This window comes from Struthio camelus, chromosome 8, assembly GCF_040807025.1.
Source record: "Struthio camelus isolate bStrCam1 chromosome 8, bStrCam1.hap1, whole genome shotgun sequence".
Classification (NCBI taxonomy): Eukaryota; Metazoa; Chordata; class Aves; order Struthioniformes; family Struthionidae; genus Struthio; species Struthio camelus.
Window position 1 is genome coordinate 33,533,448 of NC_090949.1, and position 27,830 is coordinate 33,561,277.

General features: G+C 41.1%; 1 protein-coding gene across 36 annotated transcripts in view; it reads right to left on the bottom strand.

The window, feature by feature from the left end:
- DAB1 (DAB adaptor protein 1) overlaps positions 1-27,830 on the bottom strand; it is a 507,009-nt gene that overhangs the window by 52,785 nt on the left and 426,394 nt on the right. For all 36 annotated transcript variants that reach the window (XM_009683303.2, XM_068953299.1, XM_068953311.1 and 33 more), the window contains 2 exons: positions 15,053-15,192; positions 12,636-12,734 (listed from right to left, as the gene is read on the bottom strand). In XM_009683303.2, the coding sequence (XP_009681598.1) occupies positions 12,636-12,734; positions 15,053-15,192 (239 nt within the window). The remainder of the gene's footprint in view (positions 1-12,635; positions 12,735-15,052; positions 15,193-27,830) is intronic.

Sequence of the window (27,830 nt, forward strand, 5' to 3'; positions counted from 1 at the left end):
GCAGGACTCTGTAGCTATCCTCTGTAGCATTCAGAGAACAGTACCATTGCCGACCTACTCTGGTCACAAACACTAGGGTTTTACTTCATGCCAGTTTATACTCAGTCTTTCTATAGGAAGAAAAGAAAAAAAAAAAAAAGATACCCTTTGTTTGAGTTACCACTGCATGTATTAAAAAACCTTCAGAAAATGCCATACTCTGAAATATGACACTCATTTTGCGCAGGTCCCACAACAAACACATTACCTAGGATATAACAGATCCGTAGCAACAAAACATGAGTGTGCATATTACTTGAGCCCTGAAGACAAGAATAACACAAAAGGTAGAAGGCAATCCTCCAAGAGGCTCCAAAAAAACCCAAAACAAAACAAAACAAAGAACTTCCAAGTAATTCTTGGAATTCTTGATTTTTTTTTCTTCATTATCTAGTGGTAGGAACTTCTAGAGTTCCATTCAGCAGGTGCTTGTCGCACCTCGTGTTACAACAATTCCACATTTCACTCAAGACAGTGGTATTTCAAAATTCTGGCCTCCACAAAGGATAAAAAGTATGAACAGTAGAGACTGCTAGAGTTCATTAAATGCCACTTTTGCTAAATGAGTGCTACAATCTCTCCTATAAAGAAAGGCTGAGAGAGCTGAGCCTGTTTAGCCTGGAGAAGAGATGACTGAGAGGGGATCTGATCAATGTGTACAAGTGTGTACAAGAAAGCCAATGTCACCCCAGTCTTCAAAAAGGGCAAGAAGGAGGAGCCAGGAAACTACAGGCCTGTCAGCCTCACCTCCATCCCGGGAAAGGTGAGGGAACAGCTCATCCTGGAGGCCATCACTAAGCATCTGGAGGACAAGAAGGTGATCAGGAGTAGTCAGCATGGATTCACCAAAGGGAAATCATGCTTGACCAATCTAATAGCCTTCTCTGATGGCATGACTGGCTGGGTAGAGGAGGGGAGAGCAGTGGATGTTGTCTACCTGGACTTCAGCAAGGCTTTTGACACTGTCTCCCATCACATCCTCCTAGGGAAACTCAGGAAGTGCGGGTTAGATGACTGGACTAAGAGGACTGGCTCTTAGTGGATTGAGAACTGGCTAGATGGCAGAGCTCGGAGGGTTGTGGTGAATGGCGCAGAGTCTAGTTGGAGGCCTGTGGCTAGTGGTGTCCCCCAGGGGTCACAGTCCTGGCTCCAGTCTTGTTCAATGTATTCATCAATGACCTGGAGGAAGGGACAGAGTGCACCCTCAGCAAGTTTGCTGATGATACTAAACTGGGGGGAGAGGCTGACACACCAGAAGACTGTGCTGCCCTTCAGAGGGACCTGGGCAGGCTGGAGAGCTGGGCGGAGAGGAACCTCCTGAAGTTCAACAAAGGCAAGTGCAAGGTCCTGCACCTAGGCAGGAATAATCCCATGCAGCAGTACAGGCTGGGGGTTGACCTGCTGGAAAGTAGCTCTGCCGAGAAGGACCTGGGAGTGCTGGTGGACAACAAGTTGACCATGAGCCAGCAGTGTGCCCTTGTGGCCAAGAAGGCCAATGGGATCCTGGGCTGCATTAGGCAGAGTGTTGCCAGCAGGTGGAGGGAGGGAGGTGATCCTGCCCCTCTCCTCAGCCCTGGGGAGGCCTCACCTGGAGTCCTGTGTCCAGTTCTGGGCTCCCCAGTACAAGAGAGACATGGCACTCCTGGAGAGAGTCCAGCGGAGGGCTACCAAGATGATGAGGGGACTGGAGCATCTCTCCTACGAAGAAAGGCTGCGAGAGCTGGGCCTGTTCAGCCTGGAGAAGAGAAGACTGAGAGGCGATCTCATCAACGTGTATAAGTATCTGAAGGGGAAGTGTCAAGAGGATGAGGCCAGCCTCTTCTCCGTGGTGCCCAGCAACAGGACAAGAGGCAACGGGCAGAAACTGAACCACAGGAAGTTCCACCTAAACCTGAGAAAAAACTTCTTCACTGTGAGGGTGACTGAGCATTGGAACAGGTCACCCAGAGAGGTAGTGGAGCATCCTTCACTGGAGATATTCAAAACCTGTCTGGATGTGATCCTGGGCAACATGCTCTAGGTGACCCTGCTTGAGCAGGGAGGTCGGACTAGATGATCTCCAGAGATCTCTTCCAACCTAAACCATTCTGTGATTCTGTGATCCAGGGACATGTCAGGCTGTGCTGTAATTCCATGACTACCACCAGGTCCCGAGTAGCACAAGGACAGATGCACGTCTAGGCTTTAGGCTCTGCAATACGTGAATACATGCACGATGAGTATACCGTGGATGAAAAGAGATAGAAAGGTTATGATTACACTCCTCTCATTTAGGAAGACAACTTTTATGAACAGTTATTTAAATATTAAGCAAAGATTTAATGGTATCTGGCACATATTACTTATTTAACTGAAGGACAGAAAAAAAAAACATGTATGGTAACTGCCTACAAATACCAGAGTTCAGTGACAGCCACTAGCCTTTCTTCCTTTTTCATTCCGTAGGGACACTTATCACATAAACTAAGTGGGGAAAAAAAAATCACTTGTCCTCCTGGACCATCAGATTCAACAAAGCTCTTGTTTACTTTCCTGGAAACATAAATGTGTACCTGAGGGCAGAGCATCCCCCACTGCATTTACAACAATAGAGATCTATTACTATCATCCCACAAACTCCAGGTAACTTTAAACCTTGCTGTAGTTTCCCTGTGCCATTACCCTGACCGCTAAGGTCATCCATCTCTCCTGCATTTGACTTCAGCAATAGGAGAGGTTAAACAGCTTACGAGTCAGGATAAAAATTCAGAAGCGTTGCCAGTAGTGTTGCTATTACCAGGGCAAACAGCAAATTGCAGAGCAGCCTACCAGACAAAACACACTGCCTAGAAAGGAAAGTCACCAGCACACCCAGGGCGAAACGCTGCCCCGTCAGCTAACAGAGGCAAGAGCAGAGGCTTTCCGAGGGGGCTGTACCTTTCCGCGATGGCACCTGCACAGTGTCCCCCACCGCTCTGCAGTAAAGTTTCTGGGCGCCTCAGTCGCCTGCTCTCTTATTATGGCAGCACTTCTCTTGCTAAACCCCCTTCCCGAGCAGTTTAAAATCCAGTCATTGTAACTCTGCTTGTGCTGAAAACGGCCCTGCAATTTTTTCCAGTGTATAATGCCTTAGCCTGGCTTAAGAATACTAGTACTTACAGGCAACCCTCTCCCCAAACAACTCTGTGTTTCGGCTGTTCCTCTGCAGGACAAAACCTCAGCTGGAGCAAGGCAATACAGTCCCACTGGGAGTGGGACGGCAATGTGGCTTTCACATCCTAATTTAGTTATCTCAAACACAGAAGGCTATTGATTATGGGCAAAAAAAATACCCAACATAACTAAACACTAGAACTGGATATCTGAAGCACTTACATAGATGTTTTTACTACAACAGCTCTTTAGCTAGATATCCACCCCCATATGCAATGGAGGTGAAACGGCCATTGGGAACACGCATATCGTGAGGTTCTCCATACACAATGCACATAGTGGTAATTGCCTCTGTTAAATCCACCCCTGGGCATTCAGCTTAAACAGCAAGAGGCCATATATAGCCAAACAAGACCATGACTGAAGTTATAAAATCAAGTTTTCTGCCTTTTTGAAAGCAATCAAATCTTTACCTTTGTACATAACCACAACAATTTCCACAAATTATTTCAGTTGGGATGAAGTGCCTGAAATAGCTTTATCTTCTTGTCAATTAGCAACAAAAGTATCACAGGGCAGTTCCTATGGCTACTCACTACAAGAAGGCCAAACTCGACTCTAGATCAGAACATTTCCAAATGAAAGCACAGACAGAAACTCCTGCCCTCATCTGCATGCGAGCTAGGAGGGGGCGAAGACATAAGGCTCAAACCAGAGCTCCAAATGCTGTAACACCCAGGCTTCAACGCGTGCGAAATCACACCTGAGCTTTGCCTTTTGCGTTCTTTTTTCACAGTGACAAAACTGTCATAATATATAAGCCTTACAAATCTTTACATAGCACACTGTGCATGTATGAATCGTACCTCTATGAGTTTGCAGCTATTAAGAAACCCCTGTGGAGCATTTCGAACTATCTAAATGGTATAAGGCGCAGTTTGGAAGGCCAATAAGGAATGAATTACAATAGTCAATCAGGGATGTAATTATGGAAGTGGGCTCTTCTGACATTTACGTTTTTGCTAACTGTTAAATGTTATTGATGAAAGGCATTATTGTTTCCCCTTTAAACTACTGGAAGACTATAAATACTATAAATACCTTATATGAGTAATGTGCAGAGTTTTTAAGTCCCCTACTCTGCTATATTCTAATTAGATTTATTTATTACACGTACTCCAGTAAATGCCATGTCTTAGTATTCCTATTTATGAGTAGAAAGACTGGAAACTGTAAAGCAACAGAGTAAGACTCCCAAGTCAGCCAGAGATCCCTCACAAGCGGGAGCTGCAGGCAACGCATACAGCGCCCACGATGCGTAAGAAAAGCCAAAACAGGTATGCAATTTGATTTTGCTGTCTTCCAGTAAACTCTTTACTGTGATTATTTAATACTTTTACCATGGTAAAAAAACAGTTAGACTACGGTTGACCCAAAAGGGAAGGCAGATTCAGCATAGGAATGCAACAGGATTTTGACAGGATCAAAAGAATAAGCTGAGATAGCAACATTGGCAGTCATGATGGATATCAAAACTAAAGATCACATCTGCCAAGAACAGATAAAAAGATAATAATTAAGACATAAGATAAAGAGAGGCAGGATCGAGTTTTAAGTGTAAGCATGATGGTAAGGGCCCTATTTCAGATTTGTTAAAAAGAATCTGCAAGCTCTGGAGTTAGCCTGGATGTGACAATCTAAAACAAGGTTGAGTCAATGAGGCCACTGAGTTTACAGGGCTCAATAAGAGATGATGCTGGTATTTTTCACCACAGCACTCCCAGAAAGAGGTCAGAGAAACACTTTTGGGAGCTGGAATTAGGATGCCCGTTTTAGTCGCATGAAGCTTGAACTGATGGCTAAACATGCAAAGAGAACGCTTGAAAGACACGTCAGGATTTAAACAGAGGGAGATTGGGCTGGGATCATTTGGTTTGACACAGCAACCACATTTATATTTGCACATGCAGTGATTTTTGCTAAAAGCACGCTAGGAGAAGAGTCTAGGAAATTCTACATGAAAACTGAAGAGGACAGAAAAAGAAATTAGAAACACAGGAGTAAAATCAGGAAATGAGAGTCACGGAAGCCAGGAGGAAAGGACTTCATTCAAAATCAGCAGATAATCTAAAGATGCTAACAGAGCACTGGACTGAAGATCAGCCATGAAGAGGTCAACAGAAACTTAGGGAAGTTCAAATTCAAAGAAATGAAAGGGATTAGGAAAAAAAAACCTCTCACCCACCCACACCCACACCCCCCCCCCACCACACACACACCAACCACCCTTCCGGGAGATTATAGTCTGGAGCTGGAGAGATCTCCAGACAGGGAGCAATTTCTGGATGATGCCATGCTCTGGCAAACACAAAAATTCAGTAAATTAATCATATGATCTCTCCTGCTCACTGCAGAACAAGTATGAAGCAGATAAAATGAATTCTTCCCTTATTTCTATTTTTAAATATTCAGATACACTCAGTGATAGAGACTTGACAGTTTGACATTTCATCTGCTCTAGCACATGTCCTTCAAGGAATAACTAGAGCTCCATAACGGTACCTCGATTTCTGGTCATAGATGCCAGAATCAACAGATTTCCACTAAAGGCAAGAAGTACCTTTGGTACGTTTTAAATCTTGTGCCAATAGTGAGAGTTTTAATCTTGCCAAAATTTTGTTTCAGCCAATTTTAGCTGTCCCATTCATCTACCAGCATAATTTACACTATCACTCACATCAAATAGAGAAGATCGGCACATACTGGGGTTATCAGCGCAAAATTGATAAAGCCTCTCCTCAGCCTGGAAAATGCCTTTTAGAAGCCATAGCAACAACTTTGAAAATCTGTACAGTATGAGGCCAAGAGAGCTTAAAGGGTCAGGAAGATGGGCAAGACGTAAAAAACTGTAACAGTGATGGGGTCGCATCACATCCAGACCATAGAAGTCACTATACAGGTGAACAATTTGAGGGCAGCAGGATTAAAATCACTCATTATGGGTGTACTTATTTGGACCTGCTCAACAGTGGAAGCAGAAGCCTGCCTTCCGTTCAGTAGCTGAGCAGAACCACCAGCTCAGTGGCCGATGTGAAGAGGCAAATAGCGTTTTTGGTAGGAAACGCTCCAGGCAGAGTCCTGTCCCACCGTTCCGTGGGACAGGGATCTGCTGCTCACCAAGTAACACCTTCCCAGGTAGGCAAACCCAGCTCGGCATGAGAGTCACATAATCCTCCTCTAAGGTAATAAAAGTTAAATTAAGGGATAGAAAGGAAGAATGAGAAGAGTTTACATAATAAAAAGTGCAAATGAAACTCTCAGGATGCTGCATTTGACAAAAATAAGAAAAATGCATGAAAAGTCTCTCATCTTCAAAGGCTGGGTTACAGTGCATCTGTTTAAATAAACAAGGTATTGATACAGCTCTGTCATGCTTTTGGGATGACTGTGGAATCCAAATAAATATTTCATCTGTAACAACAGCTGATACAGAAATATATATTGCACTATATTCAGGCAGTTTGTATATCCATGACCTGACTCAAATTTTTACTTTAACGGAAGTAATTCTTTCTTAAAGTCAAATAGTATATTTTTACTTTCAATATATTTATTTTTCACTATGTTTGAGTTTTTCATTGAAGTCAACAGAATATCTGCAATTTAGAAAGAGTATGAGATAAAAAGTAAACCTCATTATATAAATGTAGAAGAAAACTGTTTTCCAAGTATTTTACAGAATTAATGTATTATCCTTAAAAACATTTTTAGAAAGTAACCTACAACAAACAAGGATTTATTGTTATAAAAATTAACAATGAGACAAAACTATAACCTCTTTATGGAGACCATATTAGTCATGCGCATCTAATGAAGCATTACTAAGCTATCACAGGGAGATAGCCTGATGTGTGTGATTAACAAAATAATATTCATAAATAGCTAATGAACAATGATGGTTCTTCAAAAATTTTGCATATCCTGCTATACGAAGAGTTACCTTTTTTGTCTAAGCAACACATTAATCACCAGCCTCCACCCTGAAGAGAACATTTAAAGGGCCACAGGCATCATACAACTAGTCGCATTTTGCCTTTTACAGACGATAAAAAGATAAAAGACCTTTTATGAAATCCAAGTAACAAAGAGTAAATTTCAGCTTGTCTGGTAGCACGTTTGAAAGACGATGTTTTGAGTTCTAACCCGGGTACAGGAGGAATATGGAAGAACAAATGATCAAAAATTATTTTCATGCAGTACACAGCCATGAAACCTCCAAAGAGACATTGAGTAGAAAAAGGTTGGTTTTAGTAGTAACTTTTGTGGATTTTTTAAATCAAAAACAAAATCTTTCTTGCAGGCAATGTATTTGACAGATTCCACAGAAGTCCAGGGATACATTAAACAAACTCTCTTTGGAACAGACAGTAACCAATAACACGAACTACAAATAAATATCAACACCACTGAAATGACCAAAAAAGCAACATATGGGGAGGTGGGATAGATGGCCAACAAACAATACAAGAAAAAAACGTATACTTATTAGAGAAACAGGGTCAAAAACAATGCATAATGAGATGTTTCAGGCTACAATAAGAAAACAGACTGTTATTCAAACTAATGTAACTTTGGATTATATAGCTTATGTTGGGACATTAAGAATAGAACAATTCATGTAGAGGGATGGTATGGTATCCTTTTACTTTCCCTTTCCTGAGTATAAGAGTAAAAGCCAAACTAGATATTATTGCTGATGTTCAGTTTTACTGATTTTTTCCTAGATCGTTACCATTTTCAGAAGGATTTTTTTTCTTTTTTTAGACAGAAGAACATGCCACATATTCCAAATGCTTTTTTGCCATCTGACTCCAGGCAGACACCTCCAGCAGAAGAGGTACTCCATATACCCAGGATACACAGACTACAGACTCACAGGGTGCACTCTGCGAAGCATCTCTCTTCCTATCACTTTCTCAACATGCGGACAAGTTTTTGAAAAGTGGTATGAAGGGACCTGCTTAGATTAGTCCACAGAATAGAACAATGAAATAGAAAAGTGTTATTAGCATTATTTATAAAATTTCTTCTTGCAGTCCTATAGGTGCACTAAATGGTCTTCCATCTACAGTGCAAACTTATAGCAAATCCTTCTTGGGGTTTCCTTAGTGGAATAAATTCTTCCCAAATGTTATTCCATCTTCAACTTAAATCTCCTCTGCAGATAAAATTACTTAGAGGACAGAATCCCTTATTGCAGGAATAATAACATTATTAAAATCAATGATCTTTGTTGAATATTAGGTCTGAACTATATTAAAGACAGCTATAAAACACAGGGGAAAAAAAAAAAATCCGACACATGATTTCCAATAGTAACAGAACTACAGCCCTTCATCTGTAATGAATTTTGGAGCAGTTTCCCTAAATCATCTGTAAGAAGTCAGCTATGACACTGCCAATTTAAAAAAAATGCTAGTTTTGAGCTACAAATTGATTTTTATTGTAATAAATTAAACCCCAATATTAGCCTACAAGATACTAAACGTACAGAAGCCTGCATTTTTTTCAGAATATTTTTTTCTCATTCATAATACATCAGACCTGCTGTTGTGGCACACATGATAGCAATAGCTAATGATAAAAATCAAGAAAGGACATTCGAGAGAAGTAAATAATCCTTCCAATCAAACAATAAATGAGCACTGAGGCCCAAAAGACCTCTTTGGGAATCCCAAAGCTGTGGAATCACAGCTAAGGGAGAAAGCCCTGGCAGGTGATAGGGGGGAAGCAAATGCAAGATCACCCAGGTTGTTCCTGTGTGTCCTATTAAAGACACATTTTGCTTCCTGTTGCACAAATCCAAACATCTCCAAACTTTATATACTCCTAATGATCACATGGACATCAGAAGACCTGTGTGAGCAAAATGCAATGACTGTTCTGCAGTCATTTTCACTTTCTTCGCATCAAAAAAGTAAGGTTGAGCAACTGTACATCTCCAGTTTTGCCAGCAGGTGGGACTTCCCCTTCGAGACTTGTTGCTTCCCAGTCAAGAATGGATTTGTAAGTGCCCTGCATTGGCAAATTTTGCCTTATAGGAGGCACTTTGTTCTGGTTGTAACACAGCTTTCTTTGGACGTGACTTCAGCACACAGACTTTGATGTTAGACTGCACAGGCAGTATTTGCTTACTACCCCAACAGCTGATATCTCTTAGCATTACACCACGACAGGCCAACACCATACAAACAACAGACATTGCACCACCCCTAAATATCAGTCTCTTGTGCTGTGCGAAGTGCCTTGCATCTTTAACACTCCGACAGGCTCAAAAAGCACAAAGAGACATGGCCTATTGTTGAAGTGGCCCAACATATTTCAGATGTCGAGACCACATGTGACTACCAGCAGGAACTTGAAAGACAGAAAGCAACTGCAGGCTGGCAAAGTAGGGACAGATTGGATGAGAGTGAGAAAATAATGGCAAACAGAAACAGACAGAGTGAATGGGATTAGGCTATGGGATCCCAGGAAATGAAACTAAGGTTTGCTGGCCACAGAGTTCAGATGAGAAACCAGACGAGGAGCGCTTTGGACCGATTACAAGGAAAACTGGTCCAGGACGTGAAACTGGGTTTGGGACACGAGAGACCTAGGATGGAGATAAAGCAGAAGTGATGGTGACTGTGAGGAACAGGCTGATAAAGTCTTCATCAGTCGCACGGTGACTTCAAAAGCGAGAAACGGAAAGCACAATTCTCCTGTCTCAGAAGTCCCTGAGACACTTGATGGTGAAAGTGCCCCATATCCCTTTTGCCCTCATTTCGGGAGCAACAACCCAATACCCCTGTCCGTCACTGCAATAGCTCAAGGGGTAGATGTCTGGAAAGCAAACCTGAAGTTTCCAGTCCAGGCCTCAGTGAGCGAGCAACAGGGTTACCGTAAGGATGTTACGGCAGAGTTAAGAGTTTAGGGTGTCAGAGCGATAAAATGAAGGAAGCTTGTTCCTGTGACTTTACCTCACTGGCTGCAGATACCGAGTGGCCAGGATACTGCAGGCAACACAACTTGGTAAAACTACACCTCTGTTTCCAAACGCAACCCCTTTCCTCAGTGAGCTGTTATGAAAATAAATCCATTAATGTCTGCGAAACATTCAGAGACAAGTGCCACAGACAAGTCTCTCCCTTTCTCCTATTTTATTTTCTAGAGACAAGCCCAAGAGAAAATTAGCAATTCTGTTATCTCAGTGTGATTTGTCTACTGCAGAGTAAGGCATTAGGCTGCACACTGAAGAAAACAAAATATTAATACATCGTTCATCAAGTGAATACTCTGTGCAGTGCACTGAATGAAGCTGGCATTCTCTGGCAAAAAAGGTATATCATCATGTAGTTAAATACTGTAATAATGTCTGTGTAACAGAGGACTCGATCAAGATTGCACAGGCAAACCTAATCCGACATTTCCAATCTTTTGAGCACAGGATGCAACTTCAGTGTTCTTTTAAACAGTGCTTTTGTATACACGCTGTATACAACAATAATACTTTACACACGCTGTACACAACACTTTCCAAACAAGCTTTTCATTACTACTTGTATTATGTATCAGAGAGCTCAATGACATTGATTTTCTAATAGTATAAATTAACTGGCAAAGATAATTTCATCTATCATCAGTAGAGCTTTATTTCTGGCATCATGTTAAATAGCCCATCTTTCAAAAGATTAAATCAAGAGCCTTTTAAAATTCAAGGCAGAGCTTAAACCGCTGCAAAATATCTTCTTAATTAGGATTAAAGCAGTGTATGTGCTGTGGCTTTGTGTCTAGGTACCTTTCTTTTAGAGCAGTTCAAAAATATCACATATAATACTGCTATGGCAAAAGCTGCCGAAGATATGGAAGTCTCCTGTGAGTTCCTCTACCAGATGCTGCTAGGCAAATTGCTGCCTGGCAACTCCAAACAGCAGCCTCAGACTTATTTAGATATCTTTTCTCTCCTGCTCCATACAACATAAACTTCTTCTGCCACAGAAGATATGAAAGCTCTGGTTTTTATGGTTACTGCCTACCTGACAAAAGACAACTCTCTCACAGGCACTGCAATTAAGAGGAGTATAGTACATCAAGGTGACCACGATTGTGTTGATCTGAAATTATGGATATGATAGAAATTCTTAGGATTCCCCGGGACGTCTTCAGGGTTATCCCAGTGAAGCATGTGCAGCTCCTGGGAGCTCCCCAGCTTCCAGTGCCCATCCACATCTTTCTCTTGGGCCTCAGCAGGAAAAACATGCTTAACTCTCCTGCTTGCCCACAGCTCCCTCTTCCTGCTTGTTTTCTTCCCCTTAGCTTCCCAGGACACAGGGGATCTGATCCAAACCAATCCTAGCCTCTCATCTCAACCTTAATCCCTTGTCATTAGGCTCTCAAAATTCACTTGACATGTACCGCTGAGGAGTCTTAAGCAGCATTCAGAAGACTGGTGCAATTGGGCCCAGGCTGAATGAGAAAATCTGTACCCGCACAGATACCAGTCTGTAGCACTGATGGCTAAAGTCTTCAGCAGCCAGCAGGCTGATGTTTCCATGGAGCAATTCTGTGATCTGGCAGAGGGAGAATAAATCCCTTCCTGCCACTTTCCATAGATACTGAGTCATTACTCATCACCATGCTCCTCCAGCCAGACACTGACACCGAAGATATCGCTGCATGATTACAGTAGGATTCAAAGCTTGATATTTTTTTTTTCATGTCTCCAGCAATTCCACAATTATTTACATGCTTCTGGTTGTATTTTTCTTAATCACAGGCTGTTTTCAGATGGTAATCAATATGCCTTTTCATTTTATATAACATGGTTAATTCTTTTATACCTCCCTTGAGAAGATCTCTGCTTCTCAGTGGGGAACATAATTATTGAAAAATATTGAATAGGACCAAACAGTAAGGAGGACGTGCAATACTCTCTTGGTAATCAGCATAAGAACCGGAAAGGAACCTGGTGATTCTTCTTCCATGATACTTTAGATATTTTTGAAACAAGATAATTTATGAATACAAGTAACTAAGCAGTAAATTTCTTCCAACTGTGTTAAATTCTTAGTGCCAAATATTTGCCTTCCCCTCCTGTGATGACATCAGTTTTATCACAGTTTCAACTCCGGACTCAAGAGCTGTGAGCGTTTATGCATATAAGTAGCATTTGCATACTCAAGTAAACGGTTCTCCAGAGGTATCCTGGACAAGGCTTCACAATAAACCACATCCCCGTGCTACACTTTACATCTCAGCCACCTAATGGCTTGCTCTGATATATGATAACCCTTTATCAAGCTTGTCAGATGTTTTATGTGTGCTTACACTAGTGAGATATTACTGCCCAGCTAGAAAAAGCTTTTAAAGGAACATCCATGAAGAGATTCAATTTCGTTCTAATACACAATTATTTTACTTACCCCTGTCTTTTCATCAAAGATCTTGATTCCTCCAAAGGAGACAGTTAAGAAGATTTTCTGTTTATGCTCTCCTTTTGAACGAGCCGCAGCAACAATTCCCTATTGAAACAAAGAACAGTTTAGCTGGTTTCATTATTCTCTTAGGTTTTTTTTTTTACTGATAGGGGCCCACAGCAGCAGAGCGCAAAGATTTGCTTGAGGAGGATTCATCATTTTTCCAGGAAAACTTAAGGACTTTCCAAGAAAACTCCTTCTTGTTTCTACCTTTCTCCCCTCACAACACACACACTTCTTTTTTTCTTCAAGGTACTACATTTCTTTATGCTATCCAGAAATCATTTCAAATGTGCTCTCACATCCAATCCCTGAACTAGCTAATCCTCCGTGAAATTTGTTTTCATGGAAGCTGAAGGTCATTCCTAACACACTTTTTTCCCCAGCTATAAGCTGTTTTGTTTTTTTAAAAAGCAAACAGTATAGGAAAAAATATCCAACAACTTTAGCTTACTTCATGGAGCACGCTTATCTGGAATAAACAAACCTGGAATGAGTGGGTCTTTTGCGCGTTTTTTTTTTTTTTTTGAAGAAAGATATTCTTTGCAGAATCACACTTCAACTCTACTGAAAAAACTGGCGGAGAGGGTTAGTAGTTTTCATCATCTCAGGCTCTAACTTAAGTGAACTTGCTGATATGTTCACAAATTATCCTTCCACAGCATAACCTTAAGAGCAATTCCTGTGTCCAGCCTCTCAGGATCCTGGCTACCCCAATCAATAACGCTGTACTAAGAACAAATAGAACTGAACTAGTAAATAAATAAAAATATTTAGCCTGTATTTGCTGCTCTGCTTCTTCAAAATGTTTTAACAATCATCAAAATGTTTTAACAATCAAGAGGTCATTTTACCCATTACACAGACATGAAAATTAAAGAGAAAAAAATTGAGTGATTTGTCCAAAGTCACCCCAAAACCTTATCCCTAGTGTTAAAACTCAGGTTGTAGACCCTACAAGATCATGCTGCCTTATAGCCAAACATGAATTTCCGAGGCTCTCTGTCGTCAAAAGTTTTAGCCATCTTGCAGTAATGTTTCGCTAAATCTCTCCCCCATGCAAATAGGTATCTGGCATTTTGGATATGTGGAAATGGTAATGCTTTGAGGAAAGAGACAAAAGGCTGCCCAACAGAACCGAGGCATGTCTCCCGAATTGCTTCTAGGAACCAAGCAATGATGAGAAACGCCCAGTATACTAACACAACAGGTGAGAATATTTTGGTAGGTTTGAGAATTCAAGAGTGTACCTTTAGAACAGATTAATTTTTGGCTGTCATAAAATGGTCATAACTGATGCGTAAAGTATCTACCAGAGTTCTTTTTCATCCATCACCACTTATTCTCTTCTGCCCTTTTGTATTTTGCCTATCCAGTAAAGCTCCTCAGGGCAGGAATCCTCTGTTTGGTAGCGTACAAAGTACTCTTTACTGATTTCTCTTCCCCCAAATTAGTAATGGGAAATCTATTGGCATCCTGGGGAGAGGGCTGAAAGGAAAAAACAGTTACAAAGATTGCAGAGGGTCTTTTCCCTAAACCTAGCTGGTAACCCGAAAATGCAGTTGTGAAGCTAATAGCCAAGAGGGCACTCAAGAAAAACACAACCTTTCCATCAACCACCCCAGCTCTTCCATGTTTCCCAAGGCCACAAAGAGGATGCTTCCTATAGGGGCTCTTTTGCTCTTTGAGGGTTGTAAGAAAACAGTCAGCCAGAGAAAGAGGTGTCCAGCGTGCTCCAGAAAGTCCATCTTCCTTCTCACCCTTTCAGGCTGCCCGCCTACTCTCCAAGTTTGCAGACCAGTCAAAGTCTCCTCTTTAGATCCTCATGCTCCGTTCTCTCGGTGGCCCTAACTCCTCGTTCCATAACCCATCACTCCTGCTGTTATGGATGCATGAAAATTCCCCTCTCTGTGAGTACACCAGTTCCCCCTTACATCTGGCTACCTACGCCCTATGCTGCCGCTTGCTCCTTCTTTCCTGTCCTGATAGGAAATAACAGTTAAAGGTAAGGCTGTAGTTGATCAGTGCCATCATATTAAATGTTCCGGTGTATTGTTTTTCTTCAGAGTAGTTTACCTCCCCTTTTGCATAATACAATTTTTCAATTTGTGGATGTGTTGTTTGTAATTTGTGGACAAACTGCACTTGTGCCAACCACGACTAACTACTGAGCTCTGAGATGATGTATTAAAAATAAATCAGGAAAAGCAACACCAGCCAAGAGTTTGTGTAAAATTGACTAGCTTCAATACACAATTAACCAGCGTGTGACTCAGCGTCATAAAAGGAGAATGAGCAAAAGTTCAAACTGAAATTCTCTCCCTTTGACTCCGTACTATTAACCAGTAAAAGTTGCACCACACCTTGAGCTTCATCATGGAATCCTGGCATAACTTGTCTCCTCGTGCGGCAGAAACCTCGTCTATCCCAATCAGCTTGGCTTTGTATCGGACACCGTCACCTTTAAACCTCTTTATTAAAGTGGCTTCACTGCGATCCTGACCTGCAAAGACATGAGGAAGATGGCACAATTTGCATGAAGGCAAAGGAAAATAAATGAGTTAGTGTTCACAGTTAAGTTTCAAATTACACCCAACTCCTAGCTCCACTCCTAAGCATGTGAGCGTTTGAATAACGTTAGACAAAATTTACTAGTTCAATAAAACCTTTTGACCTTACTTCCTCACATGAATTCACAGGGGAATTGTTACCATACAAAATCTTCTGCATGAAATTTGCACAGCAATCAGGTTTATAGAAAAAAGAGATAAGCCTGAATCAGACCTCACGGATCTGAAAACTTCTGTTCTGTACAGGTTATTTTAATCCCTCTACACTTGAGAATTCTTCATTTTGCAGACAAAGCTCTAAAAGAAATACACTACCATTTCCTTGCACACCAACGTATCTCACTGTATCAGCAATAGTTACGCTATTACCATTTGAATAACGAAAAAGCAAATGATGTTATTTGCCTATAGAATATTACTGCTCTAAAAAAGCCACAATAAATACTGTCTCCTTGTATTAGTCCTTCTGTTTATAGGCATCTATAGAAACAATATAAGTAGCAATGTCAACTCTCACAGGTTCATCCCGAGAAGCTAATAAACGGCACAGGTGTTTCTTAATAAAAAACACAATGATTAGGTAAGATAGCAGAGTACCGGCAGGGCCAACGTCCATAAATTACGAAGCTCAGACTAGACTGAGCCACGCAGCAGCAATGACTCTATAGCAATCCACGAGGGACAGTTTTGCCAGAAAGACTGTGGAGAGTCGAGCACCCATTGTCTTTTTTTCTTCCCCTGGTTATCTGCAGAAGAGTTATTCTGTGTCTTAGCTCAAAGAAATACATTAGTTAGGGAACTGGTCTTTCTAAAATTGATTTAGGGAGTGTTCTGCAGCTGTCTTGGGAATTTCTTGGTAGGATCTCAAAAAATAGCAGTGAACCATAAATGCTTGCAAACACATAAGCAAAACAACAATGTGCAGAGCGCAAGGAAGCAAACAAAAAAGTGAGATCCTAAAGAATCTGAAGTCTCTGGGCTCCAGAGTCCATCAGCTAAAACTGGCATAATGAAAAATAAGCAAAGCCAGTTCCACACAAAACAGCTACTAGCATATAAATGTATAATATTTCTGTTCACAGGAGAAAATATTTCTGTTCACAGGAGAAAATGAGGAAAGTAGTAGCAAGGGAGACACATGCCACCACTTCTCCAAAGATCCCAGGAGCCAAATCCAATACCCAGAAAGCAAGACACTACCATAAACCTGTGATGTGAGAACTGGGATTCAAATAGAAAAACAACACAGAAAGAAAAGCTGGAACGTTGCAGGAGGAGAAAAAGGGAACTAAGAGCAATGTTAAGTGGTAAGAGGACTGAATAATACAATTTGGACCTAGATGTGAATCGGGGCTTCCCCCAGACTGAGGGGAATTTGAAAATGAGGCTTTGATTCACCAAAAGCCCCAAGGGGCTCCGAAGCACAAAGCTGCCACCCCTGGCTCAGGAAGCCCATATCCACAGAACACCCCCACCTCCACGGAGACGTTCAAACGACAACTCAGAGTTTAGCCATTTAAAAGGAAGAAGCAGATGCTCAGATCGAGCTGAAACTGTACCATTTGACTTAGGTGCCTAGCCATGGAGCTACGTTGCTAAAATCTGCATTAATAGATAATACATAGGAGTCTCAGTCTCAGATTTTGCCCTATTCTACTGGGAATTGTAAAAACCGAACAAAAAGCTAGACTCTGCTGCAAACGAACTGGAGATAAGAATCTAGTATAAAACACTTATACTTGAGAACTCTGGCCCGGATTTTCTCCACAACTCATTCCCATTTGAAAAGCTACATTTAAGCACAGAAAAATACTTTTGACAGAAGCAACAAATAAACAAAATCTGCTGCCGTGTGGCTAGTTTTTGATAAGAAGGACAGAAAGTTTGGGGGGAAAGTCTATTTTGGTTTGCATTTGTATTAGCAGGATCTTTTTGGGGGTCAATCTCTGGGACAAATTAGGTAGCTTTTACATAAACACACACGCCAAGTCAATGTATCAACTCAGCTCTGAACTACGAGATTTATTTTTTGTAATATTCTTAGGAGAAAACACGTATATGGACAACATATACAAACAACAAAGAGCGCTTCCAAATGTAATTCACTCGGCTCTCCGTCACTCACCACATAGCACACTCCATGCTGTGATCTAATGATGGACTAAATTTATTATAATAAGTAGAGCGATTTTAAGCTTATTGAGGTCTTCAAGTGCGCTTGAGCACAAAAATACCATTTCTTTCAGTGGAAAATATCAGCTTACAGCAATGTTTTTAATGCCCCAGTTCTAACACCTTAAAAATCAGGCAAAGCGACACGGTGATACAGGTCGGCAGCCTGCCACCCAGCCTGCTCCCTTCAGTAGGTCTCACCTCTGCTCTCTCAGTAGGAATTAAACAGAGGGTTGAAGCCTCATGTTCTTGCATGATATTTAAAAATAAAATAGAACAAATAAACAGGAAAAAAAAACCCGACACACAGATGATAAGTCAGAAACTCTAAGTAATGCTAATATCATTCCTCAGGGGAAATGCCAAGGCAGATGTTGGCGCTGTCAGCTAAAAGCAATAAGAAAACATTTTCCACTTTAAGCCCCTGGAGCGGGACAGGAGGGAGAACATCTGGATACACAACAAAGTACAACTACATCAGTGGACTTTTCCATATGTCTTTTATATTTGCAAAGATGTCCTGTTGATTCGCAGTAAATAAAAATCAATTCGAACAGCTTTTTTGCCAACAATTTTCAACCTCACATCTTCATTATTGCAGAAAGCAGCTGTTAACTAATAGTAATATTGCTGTGACTCTGAGCACATAAGTGTTCAAGAGTGCTTCCTGGGTCTGAGCCACGATAATTAACTTGTACTCATTCAGTTTTACTTGAACATTTATACTTATTCCAACCTATGATCTGTTTTTCCAAATGCAACTAAATTTCTGACATTACTAGCCCATCTAAATGCAACATGACTGCGTTTGCTTACCCACAAGTCCCTTGTCAATTATGAACCAGATGAAGTGAGATAAAGTGCTTTTGGGATAAATGACTGAGAAAACTCACCAACCTGAAAATGATGTAGGCATTTTAAACTGCTGTGGAAACTGCAAATAACTAGAATCTACAGTTTCCTCAGTAAAAACCTTAGAGCATATATCCCACGAAAATGTCTATTAAATGCACACGCACTATTCTATATTATAAATCAGTCATCTGCAACAGTTCCATTTCTCAGCTCTCATGTGCTGATCCATGTTTACACTGTATATCCAAATTTTGGTGTTGTAACCTGCTCTGAAAAACTTTCCATCTGCTTGGAAAATTACCGTGTGACATACACTGCCAGTGTGGTTGATTCTATACCATTCACAGGATGCTGGATCTATATGGGGGGTGATGCTTCATCTGCACACTGGACACTTCTAAGGCAGATAGTCCATACTGTCATAAACATCCCACCATTAAAACAAAAAAGTTTTTTTAATGATAGTTCTTGAACAAGGTTCTTTCTGTACTTGAAACTGCATAAATAAGAGATGCCTGAATTACGAGGCTGTAAGTCTTTTTAAGCTTCAGAAAAGGGTGAGTGCTAACACTAAGCCACTAAACCTGAGAGCTGTGTGTGCACCAGAGTCCAGAGCAGGAAAGCACTGCCTCTTTCTTACAACATGACAAATACAGTCATCTTCTCTTCCCTGGAGATCCTGCCGCTGTCAGGGGGAGCTCTCAGGGTGCTCCTCCGCTCTCCAGTCAGTCCCTTCTAGCATGTACTCCGTCCCCGGCTTTGCAAGAGGAGGACGACTGTCCGGGATGTGCTGCTGTTCCTAGCCTCGGGGCTTAGTTTTATTTGAATCACGAGAAGGCGCATCTTGGAGTTTTCACTCCTGGCTTGCCTTCCTCAAACTACAAACGTAACCGCAAAGGTAGGAGCGGGCACCTTCACAAATCAGCTGTGAAGATTTAATGGAAAACTGAAGCTTGCTCGACGTATCAAATCATTACTAGACCGCAACCTACAGCGAAAGTAGAAACACATGATTAACGATAACTTTTTCTTTCCACATCATGTATCTGCTCAGATGCCACTTTAGGACTTCTTGACTGCAGAGGACATGGCAGATGCCATTAGCCCCACAGGGCGGGCAGCTGAAACGTATCTGAGTCCTCCAGTGTACCCTGCACATGCAGGGATCTGCGAGGGTTCACATTTTTTAATAAACTTTTATAAAGACCAATGGACATTTTCAAACAGTTTTCTCTAAAATGCCTTTATAAACCGGTGTTCATAAGCAAACAAATATCAGAAGTGTTTGCAAGTCAACCCAAACATTTGAAAATCCAAAATTAAACCTAATTATCAATAAAGCTAAGAGGTTCATCCAAGTCTCATGCCCCACACCGAGAAAAAATATGAAAGAGAAAAGAATGCTAACAGTGTTGCACTAATTCAGTTTGGAAAGGTGATCACTTTTGATTAGAAAAGGCATCACTGTTGACACAGACAAAATGTTTTGTTTGCAGCATACAGATTTGCAATCCTCAGAGGCCCTTAAAATGTAAATGTATAAGTAATTATTTGATCTAATTCTATATATGTCACTGTTTACCTTGAAGCCATACATGTTCCAGACAGGAGCCGCTGCTCCTGCACAAGCGGGAAAACATGACCTTTAGAACAGTGCGTTTAGACTTTTACAGCCTTTTAAGAGAACAATAAATCCCCAGAGCTGTGTGATGCAATGTGTTCTTCAGTTTGCATCTGAAGTAGAGAGATATCATCACGATCTGGTTTAAAGTATTTTATTTAATCTCAAGACAACTACTGTAGAAGTAATAAACAAGGTCTGCTTGTTTTAAGCACGTTCAATCCTCCCTTTGCAAGGTCATTTGCCTTAGTAAGATTTCCTCAAGCAAATCAGAGAATCAAACCTCAAACCCCAAGTACTCACATTCAATCCCAAGATGTGACTGGTATCAAGTTCCCAATAAACTGTTAGATAGTCCAAGGGGAAAATAAGCTATTGCGGACAACCCAGCGCCGAGCGCTTCGCCAGCAGCAGGGGCCTGGTGCGTCTGGGACCCCCAGCCCGAGCAACGGCCACTGTAACCGGCTCAGGAACCTTCATCCTCACCTGGACTGAGGATGGAGCTGTGCTCACATTATCGGATTCCACCTAACGTTCTTCACTTTGCAAACTGAAGCTCACCCAAAGTTTAATTGCAAAACATTGTATACTTCACTAACCATTTCAGGACGACTTATCTTCGCGCTTGCGTCAGCAAGTCAGGGACTGCGCTTGGTTTCAAGTTTGTCTATCGGAGCACCAAGCTAACATTGCATTAACATGCTAACACTTAGAGCAAACTCTGTTCATTCACCCAGGGGATTTGTAAGTGAGCATATTTTATAAATAGAAAAAGAAAATACACCAAATCATCACAGCAATAAACACACTGTAGTTTTTTCTGTATTCTCTTATAATAGACTGTGTGTTCTTCACAGAATTTATTCTTCAGAGCATCCAGGAAACTAAACCAATAGCCCTGGAAATGACTATATCCTTTATTTAAATGTGGGAAGCCCTCAGGGCATAATCTAAATTTCTCGATTTTATGACTGGAAAATATATAATGATATTATCACCAAAGTCAATAACATGCTCCTGGCAATCAATTCTCTGAAGAATGTCTTACTATTGTCTTTTTTTTTTTTTAAACTAATAAACTGTCAAAGTTGTAGCCATCATACATTCAAATTATAAACCTGAAATAAAACCTCCTTATGTATCACAGGGATGAAAAACAATCACATACACTCTTAAAAACAGGCTACACCTTCAGGAGGATTATTAGCGTTTTTATAGCACCAACACAGTGGAAAATACAAAATACTGCAATGCACAATGACCTCTAAGATATCACACACACAGAAGACCAGTGAATTAATTGCTAAGTGACAGGTATTTCCCACTAGCTGTGCATATATATGCTCCTAGCTCCACATATATATGCGTTCCCATTTTGCATATTTTTGCACATATGCATATACACATGATGCATACCTTATTTGGTAACAATTAACTGAAGAAAATTCACAGTAATTTTAATCAACTATGGATTTCCCTAGGAAAAAAAAAAGTTCATAAGCAGGTGTTTAAAAGAAAATATTCATGCATAATTATATGTACCTTTCAGCACAGCAGTTCATGAAGGACTCATCAACAACTCAAACAGGTTATTCCACCAGCAGCCGGCCCTTGAGGGCACATTTCTCACTGGCTTCACAGAACTGCACGTGCAGATACACAGGGCTCAAAACTATCTGCTATACAAAGCAGACCTTGCTATATATTGACCTTGTTAGCGAGACTGTAGCACCTCGGAAACACAACTGTTTAAAAATTTCAGTGCAGCATGTTTATACCATATTTTAAAACTAAAGAGTCCAAATCTTCCTCTTACCTCTTAAATCAGTTTTGGAGTTTTTCTGCTAAAGGTAGAAAACCGAGTTGCCAGATTGTGTATCTGCCACTAAAGTCTCTGGGAGGAGGACTGCCAAAAACCACTGTGCTGCATCTAGAAACCCCCCAGAGAAAAATAATATCTTTTTGCTCTCTTAACAGAACAGGTTTTTAGAAAAGAAAACATATAACAACTTGCAACATATGTGCACACAGTTTAACTTTCAGCGTTATCACTATAGTTTCCTTCCTCTAACAATATTTCTTGAATTAGTTTCTTGTGCAGTCAGCTTTTTTTTTTTTTTTAAGTTAAATCCTTATATCACCCTCCCATTTAAGATCTGCAATTCATCTCCAGTGCCCATAGTACGTCCACAACACGATTTGCTAGCAACAGTTATGACTATTGTCTAAGTAAAGATGAACTTTGAGTTTCATGCTTCACTTCATCTATGAAGGCAGGTTCCTAGCAACTGAAGAAGTACTGACGTAGTGAAATGTAATCTATTTAGGCGTTCCCTAACTTTAGAGACCTTAGAAAGCACGATGAAATTCTTAAGGAAATAAACACCTCCTTTCTATATAAGGCCTTACACAAAACTCTTGGTTATAGTATATGAGTGCAACTTGAATGCGACTGATTCCAAATTTTTCCTTTCATCTCCCAGTTGGGAAACTTCTAAAGGGTCTCCAAGTATCTCTACTGCAGTACTTGTAGCCTACCCAACTGCAATAACCTTTTGTAGAGTCACCAAGTGAACCCTACCTGGGATCTACTGTATTAATGAAGTGATATTTCCCAGGTACAAGTATACATATGAGAGAATATTCTAAGGAGCTGCCCTTGCCCTTGCCCAAGAGTGTCAAGAGGAAGCATGTGTGAGGCCTCTTGGCATGAGAAACCAGAAGAAAACCCTTGCTCACACTCTGCTGGTACTTAGTTCCCTGTTGGTGAATTTTCTCAAAAAAAGTAAAATGCTCAATTTTGACACCAATGAAAACAGTTATCTGACTGGAAAGATGGAAAGTATTTCTACCTAAAATGATAAACCATTTAAAGAGAGGAACTTAGAAACTACTCTGGAGGCTCAGTGAACTTCTATTACACTTAAATGTAAAAACATTACCTACAACTTTAAAAACAGGTAAGGCTTTCCAGGAGAACTGAATTGTCATTCAGACTATCATCGCAGCAGTGTTTCCCAGTTGTTTAGCAACACTATTCACGGTAACCTCCAACTGACAAATTTTATGGTTTCTGATGTTATTAGCCTGAGAATCACTGTACTCAAAGACACTTAGACAACCCCACCCTTAGAATCAAGTTCATTATATACGCCATTGCTACCATGCTTATTTACTGTCTTTCATCGGAGCTTTATGAGCCGAAATGTCATTCACATGGTGATAGCAATTGTGCATCCAACGTTTTATCTCAGCATTTTGTACTCCATGTGCACTAGTACAAACAAGATGTGCGTTTTACTGTCTCCAAAGCAAAATGCTTGCCTAGACTTGCAACCAATTAAATTATTTCTTTATAGTGCAAAGAAGCATGTGACTATGACAAGAGAACAAGTCAATTATTTACAGAAAAGGCCCCAGTATGAAATAGCGGTTGATTAAGCTCTTGGACAAGTCTCAGCGATAGAGAGCTGAGGGTAAGCGCATCGGAGGTGACAGCGATTGAGCACATACGTTCCCTGGGCAAGTGACAAAGCAGACGCTTTAGTTCTAGCCAGGAGGCTCCCGGATCAATTTTATTTTCTTAGATAGACTTTGAGATGACAGTATATGGCCACATCCTCAGACACAGAAACAACCAGAAGCTGGATGTAATTAAACTTCCTTCCGGCCTCTGTACCATGCAAGTCTTCATAAATCTCTGAGAGCCATTTTGTAAGGTGCCTTTGACAGGCAGGACACAGGAACAGCTAAAATCCCAAATTCTACGCTGATCTAAATTGAAAACAAGGCACTGCAATAACACTTCTTTCGGGGATACTAGCCTGGTTCAGCAAACCCTAGGCAACTACCAGAAGTGAAAACTTGGTGGTCCATTTTCTGCCGCAAGACCAAGAGATTGAGAATTAAAAAATTACATTTTCTGAACAATCAGAGGGGAAGGGAGAGGACACAAATCTTCAATTTTCCTCGTTAAAAGACAGAGGACAGCTCAGCACACTTTGTTCCTCTGAGTGTTTCAAAGCTGGGATAAATCAAGTAGACATCAAAATGGCACGTAAATACACCACCTGGGAAAACACAGCCCTCGGCCAGTTCATTTCTTACCTGCTTGCCTGGAAGTCAGCACCAAATTGGGTGTTTCAGAGACCAAATCACTAATAAAAGGTAACCGAAAACTTTAGCCCCAGCTCTGTATTTCTGCGATTGATTTTACAGCGATCCTTCATTGGGGTTAATATGTGCACAGAATTTGGAAGATGCCCAGTGAAAGCCCCAACACACTGGAAACAGAGAGGCACATTACAGCTGCCCAAATACATCCACGCAGCCTGCAAAGCGGCCTGGAAGGGGCAGCCCCGTTGCTTCTCTGACAGAGAGGAACCTTTGGGCACTGTAACGCTAGCCAGAGATCAGCTACTGCCAAAAATCTACACAGAGGTCTTGCAGAGCAGCAAGGAGAGGCAGGCCAAATATTGCGGCTAAATTACCGAGAAAGTGTGAGTTCCCAACCAAATCTGAAGCAGCTGGAGAAGAGGAAAGTGAAACAGAAGTGCCCTTCCTTCCCAGCTCTGCTGTAGCACTGAAAGCCAGCTCGAAAACGCTGAAAAACTAGCAGAAAAACATCCATCATTTAAAAATGGGCATTTAAGTATTTTGGCAAGTGAACAAGCAAGAAGATTTGCAGAGTTGCTGAATTTCCCCGACTCCATTTAGTGCTATGAGAACTAAAGGTGCTCAGAACTTACAGAAAAAATCAGGCTGATTTATGTATTGACCTCTATCTTGGTTTAGGCATGTAATTTTCAAAAACTATTTTAATCAAACTTTAACTAAACCAGGACACAGACATGCGTGCACTCGCACACAGCGCCCCAAAGTCACGTCAGGATATGAGTTCAAAATTTGCACTTGAAAGCATTCAAATGTATCCCATTGATGAGTCTATCAAATAATTCAGATTATTTTACATATAAAGAAAGAAAAAGCAGAGGGACGATCAGTTCTCTTCATACAAATGCCTAATTCTCGTGCTCCCTTAAGAGAGATGTTAATTCGTCAGGGTCAAAAAAAGAGCAAGTTAAGAAAGGGTCATGCTCTTCTGATTAGCATTCACAACTTTCTCACACGTTCAATGAGAGAAAAATCTTTCTGTTCAAGATAACTAATTATACACACCAAAGTCACCAAAGAAAAGAGTCCAAAACAGCTAAAATAGGAGGACAATGCCATTCATTGATTTGTATTTTACCCTCTTTTGTCAACAAGCGACATCAGTGCTGTGTACAGACATCCCAAAAGGGATGGTGCAGCAAATTCGATGAAAACATAGTCGGGTGCCAGGGCTATGGCATGGCTTCAACTTTTCTCCTTGAACCTCTGTCAGTGTAGAACTTCATCTTGTTGAAGCGTCGTTCCAGTACTCCTTAAAGCAGTTACAAAGTTACTTGATGCATGAGAGACCTTACAAATTCTAATACCGCTAGATGACAACAGGCTGTGAATGTCTGCAAACTGCTTTGCAGAGGGAAGCCTGGAGGTTGTACTTCTGCCGCCTGATTGCTTTTTCATTCATCTTCGCAAATAAAGCAAACATCACCCAAACCGCAAGGCTTGTTCAAAGAAGTAAAGGGTAGCATCAAAGTCGTCCTCCTTTGCCTCCTCCTAAGCTCACCTCACCTCCCTCTTCTGGGGCCACAGTATCACAGACCAAAGGCTCCGGCAGAGGAGCTGCACCACGTGCAGTGCTGTGACGGCAACTACGTGCACTGCTGCGAGTGCGACCGCAGACCCGTCCTGCGCCCTTCCTGCTAGCACTGGAACAGGGGCACTGCCAGTTAGGTCTAGGTTTCTTAGTCTTCCTGACGACACCGGTATAAAATGCAGTTCTGGAACGTATGGACCCGTCAATTCTTGGCTTAAGAATTTGGCTTCAAGACCATCATAGCCTGCGGCCTCAGAAAGGAATTACGAGGCCACCTTACAAAAGCCATTCTCGTGCAGAAATAGGAGAAGAATGACAATGACACGTCAAAGCCACAAAGTAAACAGATCAATAGAAATTATCCTACAAACCCTTTAATTTAGTAAGCAAACAGCTACTATTTATTTTCCATGGGCAAATAGAAATACCAGTATTCACCACACAGTAGTCAACAAAAAACCAAAGTGCTATTTCCCTGTAGAAATTGTTCACGTTTTGCAATCCAATGTTTCAGGAAGAAAATTATTTTCATTTTGGCCTCCGACTGCTTCGCCAACATCAGAGAATGTCTTTCCCTGTTGGAAAAACAACGGGAGGCAAAGAGGAAAGTGGCTTTTTTCCCCGAGACTTTGGGCTAAAAAAAATGCCGACAATTTCAAAATTACAACAGTGGCAAAGTGCTTCTTTCAATCTGTTCCTTTCATTTTTGCCTCCTGCTGCCATTTCTATTGTCAAAGCGGCAGCAGGAGGCAAAAATGAAGAGACTACTGCCGGCAATCGCCCTTGGGCAAGCTGTTAATAAGCAGCGAAACACCCGTGCGCCGTAGAGAATTCCAGAGGTACGAGACTGGGCTTTGTGCATCTTGCGCACACGTCGGGCCACAGAGGATCAGCACACCAAAATAGCTACTCTGTTTTTGGAATCACATCACACAGGCCCCAACTAGCCAAAGTGTTTGTGGGGGGGCTACACAGGAAATTAAAAGATGAACAAAATGATGTTAGAAAAATAATAAACTACAACAAAACCGAACTACCACACAGTTCTACTTCAAGCAGAGGGATTAGAAGGAAAGGAAATGACTTCACTGAGAAATATTTGAGTATTTTTTCAAGATACCGGGTAAACGGGTCTAGTTATAAGGGCACAAAGGACCCAACTTGTCTGCCAAGCTAAAGTATAACATTTGAATCCTTCGGAGTCTGTTGGCACACGAGCGGAAACCACAAAAGACCAAAGCCAACTGCTCAGTGCTACCAACATTTGTACACAGTTAAATGCTTTAACAAATTTGTGGAGCCACCTGAAGACCAATTCAGTACTTCAGAGCTATTCAACTAAAGGATGCTAGGAAGGTACAGTAAGACCAGGAACAAATCGCTAACAAACTTCTTTCCAAACTCCCCGCAAGTGAGAGAAAAGCTTTTGAGAAGGGTAACTATTAACAAAGCACAGTTGAAAAATCATTTCCATCCCCTGCACTTTGGTGAAGTTTCCGAGGAACCCAAGCGGCCCGACTGCAAATCAGCATCCTCCAAATATTAGTTATTTAAAAATGTTACCTTTACTACCCTCAAAGCAGACCCAACCACTAAAGCTCAGCATTAAGGAGGTGGAGGAGCCAGGCTTTCCACAGCATCACGTCTCACATTTTCCTGTGGTTCAGAGAAAGGATTAGGAGATGCTAAAAGACAGGAGACATCAGCTTGAGTTCAAAACCACAGACATGACTGCACGTGCATTTTTACTACCATTTATAGTAAGAAAAGTTGACTACAGCAAAACAAAATCAGCTTCCTTTGAAGAGTTTGGGGGAAAAAAGTGGAAACAAAGTTGACTCCATCTCAAAAGTTCTTTGAAAAACAGAGAAATCAACTGGGAAGTGAATAAAGGAGCTAATGAAGTTGGATATATCATTTTTCATTCCACAGATTAAAGAGGGGGAGGCTTTTCTTCGCTGAAATCAAGCCAAGATAACGTTACCTTTCACCCATTAAAAAGCAAAAGCGACAGTATTTTACAAATAAAAGCATTGCTATTTCTTGTGCTAACCCTGAGTGACAAAAATTTATGAAGTCTGTAAACTATACTCTGTGCAATGTTCACATAAATCACCTGGGTTTCTAAAAATAATAAAGGAAGATGATTTCCAAAAAATTCCACATGAAGTCAAAAGGAGAAGATTCTCTTATTCTTAGGTCACGTATCTTTACTTCTA